This window comes from Uloborus diversus, unplaced genomic scaffold (genome assembly GCF_026930045.1).
Source record: "Uloborus diversus isolate 005 unplaced genomic scaffold, Udiv.v.3.1 scaffold_679, whole genome shotgun sequence".
In the NCBI taxonomy this organism is placed as follows: domain Eukaryota; kingdom Metazoa; phylum Arthropoda; class Arachnida; order Araneae; family Uloboridae; genus Uloborus; species Uloborus diversus.
In genome coordinates, this window is record NW_026558878.1 from 51122 (window position 1) to 64307 (window position 13186).

Consider the following 13186-nt stretch of genomic DNA (forward strand, 5'->3'; position numbering starts at 1 on the left):
CTAGCAATACTGCACTGTTGACTAAACTTGAAGTCCTGATTTATAAAGACACCAAGATCCATAACATTTTCTGCCTGATTTATGACTGAACCCTGTAAACGATATCTCATACGCTTATTTCCATGACCTAAGTGTAGCACTTGACATTTCCCTACATTAACTGCCATACCCCATTTATCTGCCCACTTAGTAATATGATCTAAATCCTCTTGCAGCTGTTTTACTTGTTCTTCATTTTCGACAATCCCCATAACTTTTACATCGTCAGCAAAACAATTCATGCTTCCAGAAATATTTTCATTGATGTCATTCATAAATATAATAAACAAAAGAGGCCCTAAAACTGATCCCTGAGGAACCCCACTTAAAACATCACTCCAATTAGAATGATTTCCTCTCACAACTACTCTTTGCTTCCTACCAGTAAGCCAATTTCTAACCCAAAGTAAAGTTTTTCCTCCTATTCCAATGTCAGCTAACTTGCTGAGAAGAGCAACATGCGGTACCTTGTCAAAAGCTTTTTGAAAATCAATTTAAACAACATCCACACATTTTTTGTTATCTAAAGCTGAGGTAACCTTGTCGTAGAAATGCAATAAATTAGTAGTACAGGATTTACCTTTCCTGAAACCATACTGCAAACTAGTCAACAGACTATTATTCTCTAAGAACATCATGATCTTAATTTTGATCAAAGTTTCGAAAATCTTACAAATCACCGAAGTCAAACTTACAGGTCTATAATTCCCAGCAATACCTTTAGACCCCTTCTTGAAGAGTGGCGTTATGTTAGCCAGCTTCCAGTCCTCTGGCACCGTCCCCGAGTTATAAGAAGCATTGAAAATATTCAAAATAACATCCACTAATTCCTCTGCACATTCAACTAAAATTTTTGGATAAATATTATCTGGTCCCGGAGCTTTAGTTGCTTTAATCTTTTTCAAATGAAATAAAACCTCCTCCCTGGAAAATACCAAATCCTCAAGCTGTATAATAGCTTGTGTCTTGTTAGTGTCAACTGCTGAGATACAGTTATCGTTAAACACACTGGAAAAAAAGTTATTTAGAACATTTGCAATATCCCTATCGTTTTGGATTAAATTTCCATACTCATCAACCAAATGCCCAATTTGACTGTTTCGAGCTTTCCCAGAATTAGCGTAAGCAAAAAACCTCTTAGGGTTCCCATCAATGTCATCTGCCAGCCTTTGCTCCAATTCCCTTTTCTGAATCCGTACCAAATACTTAAAATTTCGCCTTGCCTTACCATACTGGAGCCTCTCCGCACTCTGACCAGTTTCTTTAAACTTACGAAAAGTGGCTTGCTTATAATTAAGAGCTTCTTTAGTCTCCCTGGAGAACCACATGGGCCAAATTATATGTACTATTAAAGTAGCATTTCAAAACAGAGTACACAAAGCAGTTTTTTTTTTTTTTTTTTTCAACATTTGTTATATTGTGAATAATTTGATGAGAAAAGAAAATTTTATGTCAAAAAAGGTATCATACTATTTTACTAGCATCCAGGGCAACAGGAGAAGGGGGTGGGGTAGGATGATGGAAGCAAAGCTCTAAGGGAAAAGAAATCCGGGAGGAGAGGATTGTCTAGCATAGCGAGAAATTTTTCAAGGGTGGAAGAGGGATTAACTGAAATATACTTTTGGTGCTTAATTTGCATGGGAGCTCTCGGAAGCCAAGTCTCTGCACTTCTTTTCAATGTGATGTAAATTTTAACATTTTTAGGTGCACTTTGGGCTGAGTGTGGATCATATAAGGCTCTTGCACTTCTTATGTTTGAAATTACACTCTAACAAACCTAGTTCTTTGTTTTAATTAGATCAAAGGTTCTCAAACTTTTCCGGCTCGGGGCACCTTTGGGGAATTTGGACTTTTTCATAACACCTTAGTCTATTTCTATCATATACATATCTCCACATTTCCCTCTGGGTTTGGAGGAAGCTTTATTAAAACAAACATATTACCAATACAGCAACAACTCTGACCTTTTGTATTGTAACAGATATCAAATCTAATTCTTGTTTCACTCGCTGTAACATATCAAAATCAATAGTAGAATGTGTGGTTATCATCGTTTGGCATTTATCTTATAAATCACGTGGCACATGGGGCACAAACTCGATATCTTCCATGTAACTCTAAAAAAAAAATTGCTTGCAGTTAGGTCCGGAAAGCAGTGGTTGCTCATTGTCATCATCAGAATCTCATCCAATTAAATTATTAGGAAGCTCGAAATTGAGGAAATGGGGAAGGCCTGTGAGAGGACGGAGAGGTACCTTATCTTGTTGCAAATGATCTACAGCAAATGAAACAAGGATTAATCTTTTAGACTTTATATCTGCTTCATTAAGAAAGGTTCACCTATTGAACATCTGAGACACAAAACTTGTAAGGTAAAGACACACAAAACTTGGAGAGGTATGTGATGATGTTGTTATTTGGTGATGAATTTTGCTGAATCATATGATACATGAATGTTCATCCGTGATCGTACTAGGTTCAGCAGAATGGAAACGAGGACGTTAATAAATTATTAAGCTTTTGTTTTCAGGCATTAAATCTAGATATATATAAATTCAAATGGTATTCAGCTCACTAAGAGGCTAAGTATTTTTTTCTCATGAATCATAGAGGTTGTATTTTAACGGTTATTTTTTTCACACCCACTATCTCCCCTGTCCGCTCATCTTCTCTTTTCAAACCTTTCCCACGGAACCCAGACAAGATCCTCGCCAATTCGCCTCCCCCACAGTAAAACAGAACATGCCAACGCACACACATTTTCCACTGCTCCTCCGCGAGGCAGGTTACCATAATGAAGGGATTTCAATAATCAGGCCAAACATACATAAACAAACATACACATTACAAAGTCCTCCACTCTTCAGTAAAATCAACGTGTAGCAGTATTGGTAATGTGTTTGTTTTAATAAGCCTTTCAAACCCCGGAGGGAATTGCTACACACCCAGCCTTTTTGCGACACCACTCACTTCTTCTTACAGCACCCCAGGGTGCCGAGGCACCCAGTTTGAGAGCCCCTGGGTTAGATAGTAGTACTTGAATTATTAATTTTAAATAAATAACTTTCACAATAGATAAAAAATAATCAGCATTGCAATGGCATTAATCACTACTTTCTGGGAAAATGTTTGTTCAAGTTTACAGAGAAAAAACAACAATGCAGATATTCACATAAACTTTTAATCACTAATACATACAGGCACCAGATTACAGATAACTTTAACAATTTTTCCTAGTTAAAAAGAGGCAATAAAAACAGGGATGCCCCTCCCCCCAAAAAAGAGGAAAATAACCCTAAAAACAACCCCCTTAAAAATTTCAATGGCACAGTATGACCCCCCCCCCCCCCCTGGTGTGCACTTCTAATAGTATACCGAAGTTAAGAAATTGACGAAAAAAAAAAGAAGACTAATATTTGAATATCAGTGATGAAAGTGAGATAATAAATATTTTCAAGCCTTATTCATAAATTAGTACAAATAATGTTTAAAAAACAAGTTATTTATGTGACAGATTATAAAGGCTCAGATTCATATAACATTTTTCCCTTGTGCCACCAAAGTTCACAATGTGCACCCACACCAATTGTTCAGGATGAAAAAAAACATTATTATTTTGAATTTTCTTAATTTGATTCTAATTTTGATTTTATCGTTCCATGCAATGGAAGTTTAAATTTAAAATCAAAAAGGGATTAGAGGCAGTTTTCGGTGTGAACATCGAACATTTTTTAAATATTCTGCTTCCAGAATCAATATGGAACACACAATGCACAGTCAGGGTTTGTATTTTGTCTACATTTCATAAAAAGCCCAAGGCGTTGGATGACCCAGATGTTTGATATACACAATCATTACAATATATTTTGTTCAATGTAAAATTTTCAACTAAACAGTAATTGTTGTGCACTACTGTTAAAGTTAATGATTTTTTTTTTTTTTACATGTATCTATTTCAGTAGTAGATTCAGAAGTAAAATAATTATACTTAGGATTTATCTCTAGAATTTATAGACTTAATGAGCTTTTAAGAAATATTACAAGTTTTCATTGTCATGCTATTAATTTTGAAGAATTATTTCTTTTACCATGCTTGTAATTTCCACTTAGAGCCATTAGCCCGACTATTGGAAGTAGTTTTAAACCACAACGAGAAAATTCCCTTCGCTTCGAAGAAAAAATTGAATAATTGCAGACTTGGTAGAGGAATTGTTCTCAGCGACCTGCAATGCAGATTGAAAACCACAAAGTTAGTCTGCAAGGTAAACCAGCATTAAATTAGTCATAATGGTCATTATAACATCACCATTTAATGCATGAAAATGAAATGCTAATTTTTTTTTTTTTTTTTGAAAAATGTAGATTAAAAGCAAGCTTCAAAACAAAATGGAAAACTGAGGCTCAGATAGCTGCCAGAGCAAGTGCGTTTGACCTCTCAGCCACAATGGATTCCAATATAGATTTTGGCACCTTTTTTGTTTTTCTGTTTCATTCTGAAATGTATTTTTCTACTTTAAATTCAACAGATTCATACAGAAAGGGTAAAAAACAATCTTTCCAATTCAGAAATAGTCTGCAGACTTGCTCAAGGGTAACAGGCATCAGGCTTTTTCCGCTCCAGGATTGCAGGTAGAATTTTTGACCTATTCTCTACCAGAAGAAAAAAAGAGTTAGTTCAAAGTTGCATTGGTGAACAGCAGCTTGCTATGCAATCAGGTCTCATCAGAAATTCCTGCTTCACACTTAAGCTGATTCGTTGAACTTTCTTAGTAAAGGAGCCACAAGAGAAGAAGCTTACAAAGAGAATATTTCATAGATAAAATCTGTACCAAGTCAGACTAACATAAGTCATATCGTTACTACTTTAAAGGAGAGTAAAAACGGTAGTCAAGTAGTGCTGAATCTAGGGGGAGCAAGACGGGGACTTTGCCTTGGTTAGCAAGATAACCCTGTTTCTGTTTTTTTTTTTTCATTATAACTAGGTATAAAAATTGGAAGGATGATGGATATAGGGTGCAGTTCCAAGTCTTTGCATCAATTTCGAAAAATAGTAGATCCGGCACTGTTGTCTAGTGAATACAAAAGTTGAGACTCCCACTCTTATAGCACTGGTAAAGAGCTATAAAGATTTTTTTTTATACATAGAATTACATTGCTATGACACAATATGGAATATGATTCTACATACAATGCAATAATAACCCAAAAACTACAATTTTTGGACTTACGTCTAGCCATGAGGTACAGATATTTGAGTTGTTAATTGAATCCTCGAATTTTCAGGAGTGCCATATTATGTAATGTTGAGTCATTTAACAGAAAATAATTTAAGTTGGCAGTTTAAAGTTTGGTAATCTTATTTGCAAGTTTGGTACCAACATAAGTCATCATTAAACCTTATTAGTGATAACAACTCAATAAAATTAATATCAATCTGGATATTTATAATTAATATCTTTTAACAATGCATCAGACAAAGTTTGTGGGGTAACTTTAACACCTAGGAAATCTTCGACCAACAATCGTGGAGGCTTTGAACCACCATGTGCTAGGACTTCATTTCGATATCTTTTTCCTGCTTCAAAGCTGAAAGGATTGTCTTTAAAATATTCATACCATATCCATGAAGCTACAGCACGAGAAACAAGGTATGAATAATACTTGGCACCATAACCTACCAAATGTCCAAAACGTAGTTGCCATGCTGTATTTGGAACATGTGGCAAACCATAGAAAGTATTTTGTATTTGAGCTAATAAATCGGTTGTAGAACAATTCAGCAACTGGTAACCATGACAGGCTTGGTCAAAAGCTGCGTAAAATACTTGCAACTGCGTTTCGGAAGCCAAAAACATCTTTTTTGTACTTCCTAATTTCTTGACTAGATCCATTGGTATCACTTCTCCTGTCTTGTAGTGTCTGGCAAATTTTGAGACTACTCGAGGATCTGAAGCAAAATATTCCATTAAGACGGATGGAACTTCAGCCAAGTCAGTAGAACATCTAGTTCCGGTGACATGTTGATAAGTTGTGCGTGCCAACATTGAGTGCATTGCATGGCCCATTTCATGAAATAAATTGTCCACCATACAATGAGTTAGAAGGGAAGGTTGTGACCAGGTTGCATTTGGTAAGTTCAACATCAAAACAACAATAGGTTTCTGATAAGTTCCATCATCACACATCCTACCTCCTTGAATTGTGAAATGACAATCTTGATTTGGCTTTCCTGGACGTTCGAAAAAATCACAATAAACATACCCGAGAACTTCCTCATTTTCACTTACACTTAATTTAATAACATCTTCATACCACAATTCTCCATCTTGTACATCTTCCACATTCAAAGTCACTTGATAAAGAGAGTTAAAAATGTAGTTTAGTCCATCCATACAAGCTCCCAATGAAAAGTATGGACTATAATCAGAAGATTTCACATCAAACTTTTGATGTCTTGCTTCTGACATCAAATAAGGGACATCCCATGGCATTAATGATTTACTATTTTTATTAATTTCTTGTTTTAAATTTAACATTACATTGTAATCACTTTCAGCTTTTGGCTTCAGTTTTTCACTTAATAGCTTTAAAAATTCATGAACAAATTCTGGAGTTCCAGCTATGCTTCCTCGTACAGCACGATGTGCGTAAGTAGGGAAACCGCACAATTTAGCCAGTTTATGACGAGCCATCAGCAACTCATTTAGTAATTCTTCCTGTTGTTTGTCAGGATATAAGAATATTTTATACGCAGCTTCTCTCAGCAACTCGTTTTTTGAATCTGCAAAAAGGCCATTTACAGCAATTGTTTCCCCATCCACAGCGAAACATTGTCTGATGGTTTCTGGAAGCTGGGATTTTAATATTGTTCTTGGGCTTAATGTCTTATTCATAAAATGAGAACCAACATGCAATATATAATCATTGTAGGCAACTATTTTTTCCCTTTTTTCTTTTTCCAAGTGAATCCCACATTGTTCAAAATCAAATAAAAACAAATTTCCAACATATTTATCTATGTCATCTGTAGGACAAACATCTCCATTTTCCAAAACTTGCTTCAAATTAATGTACAAATCTGTATTTGTGTTGAGTTTTTCAACTAAGTTGCTAATGTTAACAGAGGTCTCTCTAGCTGCGTATGCAAAACGCTCTTGTGGATGACCTATTCTTACAAATTCCGCTAAATCTGCAACTTTACAAATAGTGTCTGATAACTCATCAAACACCCTTACCATTTTTCTTTGACGTTTAGAATATAAGATTTCGTGTATTAAGCATTCTGCTTTACTAACAGCAGTATCTTTCAGTAAATAAAATCCATTCGGCTCTTGCAATTCTCCGTACCCAAATATGCCAGTACTTTCACCTAAAAAGTGACATTTTAAAGATTTAACTTTTGATGGTTTCGTGTTGAAAGCAGATGCTACAGAAGACCAGGTAGTAAGGTTACTGCTCAAATATAACCTTTCAATTGATCTTGATTTTAAAAATATTAAGTTTAATACATTCAGCATTTTGAAATTTAAAAATAAACCGTTTAAAATTTTCAAAATCTTTCCGTTTCCTTTTTTATTAACTTTTGCATTGTTTGTAACTCGCCATTAGACCAGCTGAAATGTAGAATATATAATCAAGATTTAACTTTCACATTTCTGAACACATGCACTTTTTTTTTTCTCTAGAACCAGACCAGACGATCGAAAAACGAAAACAATACAGTTGAGCTGTTTATATGCTGGTTTAAGTAACCTTCTGAAGTTCCAACATCCATAATCTTACATAACTCAAATATTTCTACTTAAGGATGAACTGTAAGAAGAAACAGATCTTTTTAGCGACAGATTTTGAACTTTCTAAATATTTATTTTTGAAATTAATAGGAAAAAAAAAGTACTTGAAAAGATTTCATTCTCCTTAAAAATGGTGCTCACATTTGCCAAATTATATAAATTTGTGGCAATATTTGAATCGTACACATTGTTTACAAAATTTGCAAATGAATGTCATTCGTCATTATGAATTTGCTGTTAATCAAAAACCTTTTGATCATTTGCAATTTTTTTTTGTTCTTATAATTTCTTAAGTAGTTTAAAATGAGTTTTTTTCAATGTTTCTGATATCCATATTTATATAAATATTGAATAGTAATTATTCATCGCAAATTTTGAGCTCTAATGCAACTTCTTATACTATTGTTCTCATCCAGTTTTTATATTAACTTTCTGAATGGATTCTATTAATATTGCTGTTAAGAAGTGAGTGAGTTTTTTTTTTTTTTTTTTTTTTTTTTTTGTCCTTTGACTTGCATTTAACTTCCAAGAATAAATCTTTTGACATGCTGCAAGTGATTTAGTCCTTTTTTATATGAACACTTCCATTTGATTACTGATCAGCTATAAATTTACTGCTTAAGTTCATTTTTATCTGTAAGTAAGACGTAATTCCAAAATGTTTTGAGTTTATTTATAATTGATTTTGCGACGAAAATCTTAAGATTTCTGTTTTTCGCACAGCCAAGAAAATTTCTTCAGGAAGAGGTCCCATTTAATCCAACTAATCAGAGAACTTGGCGAAGAATTTTAGATGAAAATTAAATGTAAATTTGTTCATTTAACTCTGCAGAAACTTTTACGGCACTCAAATGTGTATTTTTCATAATTTTGTTTACCTTAAATCTCTGATTACACTTTCTCAACTTTGCCGGTTGATCTTTTCTTACCTTGTTTTCGGTTCGATTCTATTCTTTAAAGCATTTTATCAAGCACTTTACTATAGAATAGAATAAATTAACTAATTTAGAGACATTTCAAACCAATTTACCGCTACTGCGAGGAAAAAATTCAAATTTCGAATGATGTTTGTGATTTTTTACGAATACAAGCCATTTTAAAGTAATAAGCACAATATTAAGGAATAAATAAACAAAAAATTAAAGCTCAATGTCTTTTAGGGTTCAACACAATGCAAAAATATAAAAAACGACGCATGATAATTTTAATCATGAATTTATTCGAAAATATTTGAGTGTACGATGACTTTTGTGTCATATTATTTCTCTGTCGCTTCATTTTTTAACCCATTTCAGAAAGAAGATGTGTCAATATTTTGAAAAAACTACAGGATTTTATTCAGAATGACATAGGAATGATGTGAGAAAATATTGGACATCATATTCGAATTCAGTTTCACGTTATTTTTGTTTTACTAAAAAATTTCAAAGTGTATGAACACTTTTGGGAGCCACTGTACATTCAGGGCCATTTCACAGTAATTTGTCCAAATGTAGAGTCTGCAACATGACACTTTTTTTGCCATAACTATTTAATTTTCTGTTTAATGAGCACAAAATTTTATTCTGAGTTAATCCTACCAGCATATAAACTCAAAATGAAACAATGTGCAGACTCTGCATTTAAAGGAAAATACTATGAAAAGGCCCTTCAATGTTGAAGTTGATAGACATTTAAATTCTAAATCACCTTGCACTTAAACCAACATTAACACTCAGCGCACGCTTGTTCCTCAGATTATTCCTCTCAAAATCCAGCCGCTTCCTGAATAGAAATCGAGTATTTTTGGGAACCATGATATCTTCACGTAATTTTTAGTAAGCTAGAAAAATACCATACTCTATACTGCTGTGCTAAGCACAAAAGTCGTATCTGCACTTTTTACCAAAATTGAGTTATGGTCACCAGGTGGTTCTTTGTTACATATTTCATCTAATTACAATGTTTTATGATCATTTGTCGATGGAAAATATTTTTTAAAGAAAGTCAATCGAAAACATGGAGGTGCAAAACTTCAAACTTACAGGCCAGAAAGCATATAAAAATGAAACATATAGTTTTTTCTAGATAGCATCAGCATGAGAAAACGGGAAAAAAGAAAGAAAATTTTAGGGCAGTTCTCAAAAGGTGGGAGCAAACACAGACCTCAACTTTGAAGCTTCAACACCAAATAACTTTCATTTTAATTAACTCAAAAATTTTTGAGTTAAATTATAATACTGTATAGAGACAAGAATTGACATAAATTATGGAAAAATTGCTCTTCAAATGCCCTTAAAAAAATATTTTCTTTGATAAAAGGCACAATTTTGAACATACCAAAACGTTAACTGAGCAAATGTACCATTAAAAAAATTTTTTTTTTATTATTTCCATACGTTTCAAAAAAAAAATTAAAGGTATGAATCTTACACTGAATAATTTTTTGTTAATATTTTACACAAATAACAAAAGTAAAGACGGATTATTTACTTTGTAAACGATTTTTGAAAAAAGTAAGTTTGAAATTTGATGTATGTCCAAAAGTTACGATCTTTACAATGCTATTATTTGAGAACTAAGTATATGATGTTTTCATTTTAAAGGTATTTATCGATCCTGAGAATCAATTTTTGATTGTTTAAAAGTGTTTTCATAAGCTTTTATGCAGTATCTTAGAAGATAAATAATTTTTCTTAAACATACATGTGAGATGTCCAAATCCCGTTACAATCTTGACGCCGATAATTCTGTCCATTTATTCATAATATTTGATCATCCACTGTCTTCTAACCTCAATAAAAAAGGTTATTATAATGTTATCTTCTTTAATCCATTGGTATTTTGCATAATTAATATGTTACACATTGGACAATACATAAATTACAGTAGAAACATGGCTGGTTATGATCGAAGGAAAGCCATTTTGCGCTAAAATCGCCAAGCAAACTACGTTGGCGACAACACAGTGTACGATAAGCTAAAGGTTACCAGAGGGGAATTCCAGTTTGACAAATGTAGTTTTTCGTCAGCTGCACCAGTTTTGGCTACTTTATCACCTGCGCTAGCAATTTTTTTTCCCCCGCTTTTATTATTTTAGAATTTTTTTTTTTCTCTTTCTTTTCGAAACATAATTTAACGATCTCCAAATAGAAATACGAATTTCTTTTCTCAATAATTATTTTTAGACATCGTTTTAATTTTTATGACATTAAAAAATATATTCATTTTTAAAACTGATGTCACTTTTTACATATTATTTTTAATTTGAAGCTTTTTTTTACCTTTCATCAACTTTTTCAAAATCATTCCAAAACTTATATTTAACTTCATTTATCATTATATGTAAAGAGCAGTATGTATAGCCATTCAAGTACTTGATTAATATCCTCTTTATTATTAAATTGCAAAATTCAAAAAGTAGTAAATAAAATTTTCATTGGAAAAGTTAAAAATCAGATTAACAATTGTCAAAAATGGTGAAACTTACATTAAGATGATGTCCAAAATCCGTTACCTACAGGACAACAATGTCCAAAATCTGTTACCTACAGACTACTGATTTAATTTGCTAATTAACAATTTTTACAAATACCTGCTGTCTTTTCATGTTCATATATTGTGTTCTAGGTATGGATACTATAGAATAAAAGCAAAATTGATGTCAAATTTGAAAATTTTTGAAATTGCTCAAAGTTAACTTTTTTGTTCCTACCTTTTGAGAACTGCCCTTTAATCTAATAATTGTTACCATTGCTGCAAGCTTGTTTCATTATTACAAAGCTTGCACCTGCTTTTCAGAAACTAATTTCTGACTCTTTGGCCTCAAAATTATAATTGCCAAATAAAGAAGATCAGTTGTTTTAGAAGGTTACTGAAGATAGTCATAGCTTTGAACATTAATAACGGGTCAGATCAATCAGCTTTGCGGGCCTTATATGACCCACGGGCTGTAGGGAGCCACTGCTCCATTCTTTTGATCTCTCTGTCTCAATGAGCTGAAATTTCTATATGAAGCTAGGGTTTTCTTTCCTTGACCTCCTTCACGGGAACATATGATAAGAAAGGAAAGGAATCTTAACCCGAAAAAGAATCTTCATATGAAAAGCCAACCGGTATACAATACACATATTTGCAAGGAAAATTCTTTCTACTTGTTGTGGAATAACACAAAAATATTTCTAGAAATTGCAGATTGTGGCAAAATGATACTATTTAATAAAAAACTTTTGCTATTTCATTTTTGTTTTACTTGATAAACAAGAATTGTTTTTCCTAAACACAAACTGGTGCTTAATAACCTCTGATTTTGTGTAATACACATACATTAGGTGCATAGGTAAACATTCATATTTCAATTTTTTCTTATTAAATGGATTTTGTCTAGAAGTTGATGAAAGTAGAAAAGCACTTCTAAAATGGCTATAGGTGCCCTGCAAAAGGAGTCCAGACTCACTACTAAAAAATTACGCAGTGAAGCACCGGATATACGTTTCTGAAGGGACTATGAATAGCGTACAAATGAGAAGAACGTATAGAAGGATACATTAATATGTATTAAACTCTGCAGGGATCAAATTAAAAACGTATAAATAACGGTGCTTCACTGTTCTTTTCCTTTTTTATTTTGATTGTTTATAATTGTAATATAATTATGTTTTCATTTTTTTTTCTAATAGTGCTTTGAAGTTTATATCTTTAATTCAAAATGTTTGTGATGAAAAGAGGCTCTTAATGGAACAGAAGCAAATTCAAGAATTTAACTGCTTTTCATTAGAATGGTAAGTCTTGTAATTATAAGGGCTGCACCAAGGACGGATTCAGAAATTTTTCAAGGGGGAGGGGACAATTGGTTTTTATTGCTTGCCCTTTACTAAATATATCCTGGTTTGCAAGTATTGATCACAAATGTTTCGGACTTCAATTCTATAACATTTCCAGAGGAGAGTCCCTAACTTTATCATTGTTAATGATTGCCTAAAATTGGATATTTTGAATTTCAATGTAAAAAAACTAGTAGTAGAGAATCCCTCTAGGTAGGGACAATCGCCCCCATCTCCCCTAGTAATGAAAATGGAGCCAATTGCCCCCATCTCCCCTTCCTTGTAAATGTCCCTGGGATGCACTGATAAGCATATTGGTTAATTAATGATTAATCAAAAAGAACCAATTAATAATCATGACAATGATTTCAGCATTTTAGCAGTACAATTTCTCCTACCCTACCCCCCTTTGTTTTACAATTTTTACCGTATGTACTCACGACTTGGTTGCGAAATTTATTACAAAAAATTATGTTTAATAGGGTCAACTTATACCTGGGCAGAATTTCTGAAAATTTCCCCCGATTTTTTCAGTAAATGGCCTATGATGTC

At 33.0% G+C, this 13186-nt stretch overlaps 2 protein-coding genes across 3 annotated transcripts in view; one reads left to right on the forward strand and one right to left on the reverse strand.

The window, feature by feature from the left end:
* Window positions 1-3204: 3204 nt before the first annotated feature.
* On the reverse strand, window positions 3205-7728 carry LOC129233743 (mitochondrial intermediate peptidase-like). The gene has a single exon (XM_054867719.1). The coding sequence runs from the start codon at window positions 7554-7556 to the stop codon at window positions 5469-5471; it is 2088 nt and encodes a 695-aa protein (XP_054723694.1). The 5' UTR covers window positions 7557-7728; the 3' UTR covers window positions 3205-5468.
* Window positions 7729-8154: 426 nt separating this feature from the next.
* Window positions 8155-13186, forward strand: part of LOC129233744 (uncharacterized) — a 28819-nt gene continuing 23787 nt past the window's right edge. For both annotated transcript variants that reach the window (XM_054867720.1, XM_054867722.1), the window contains exons 1-2: window positions 8155-8297; window positions 12491-12592. In XM_054867720.1, the coding sequence (XP_054723695.1) occupies window positions 8269-8297; window positions 12491-12592 (131 nt within the window). In that variant the 5' untranslated portion in view covers window positions 8155-8268. The remainder of the gene's footprint in view (window positions 8298-12490; window positions 12593-13186) is intronic.

Coding starts and splice junctions, on each gene's coding strand:
- LOC129233743 (XM_054867719.1), bottom strand. CDS start 7,556: ATGCTGAATGTATTAAACTTAATATTTTTAAAATCAAGATCAATTGAA.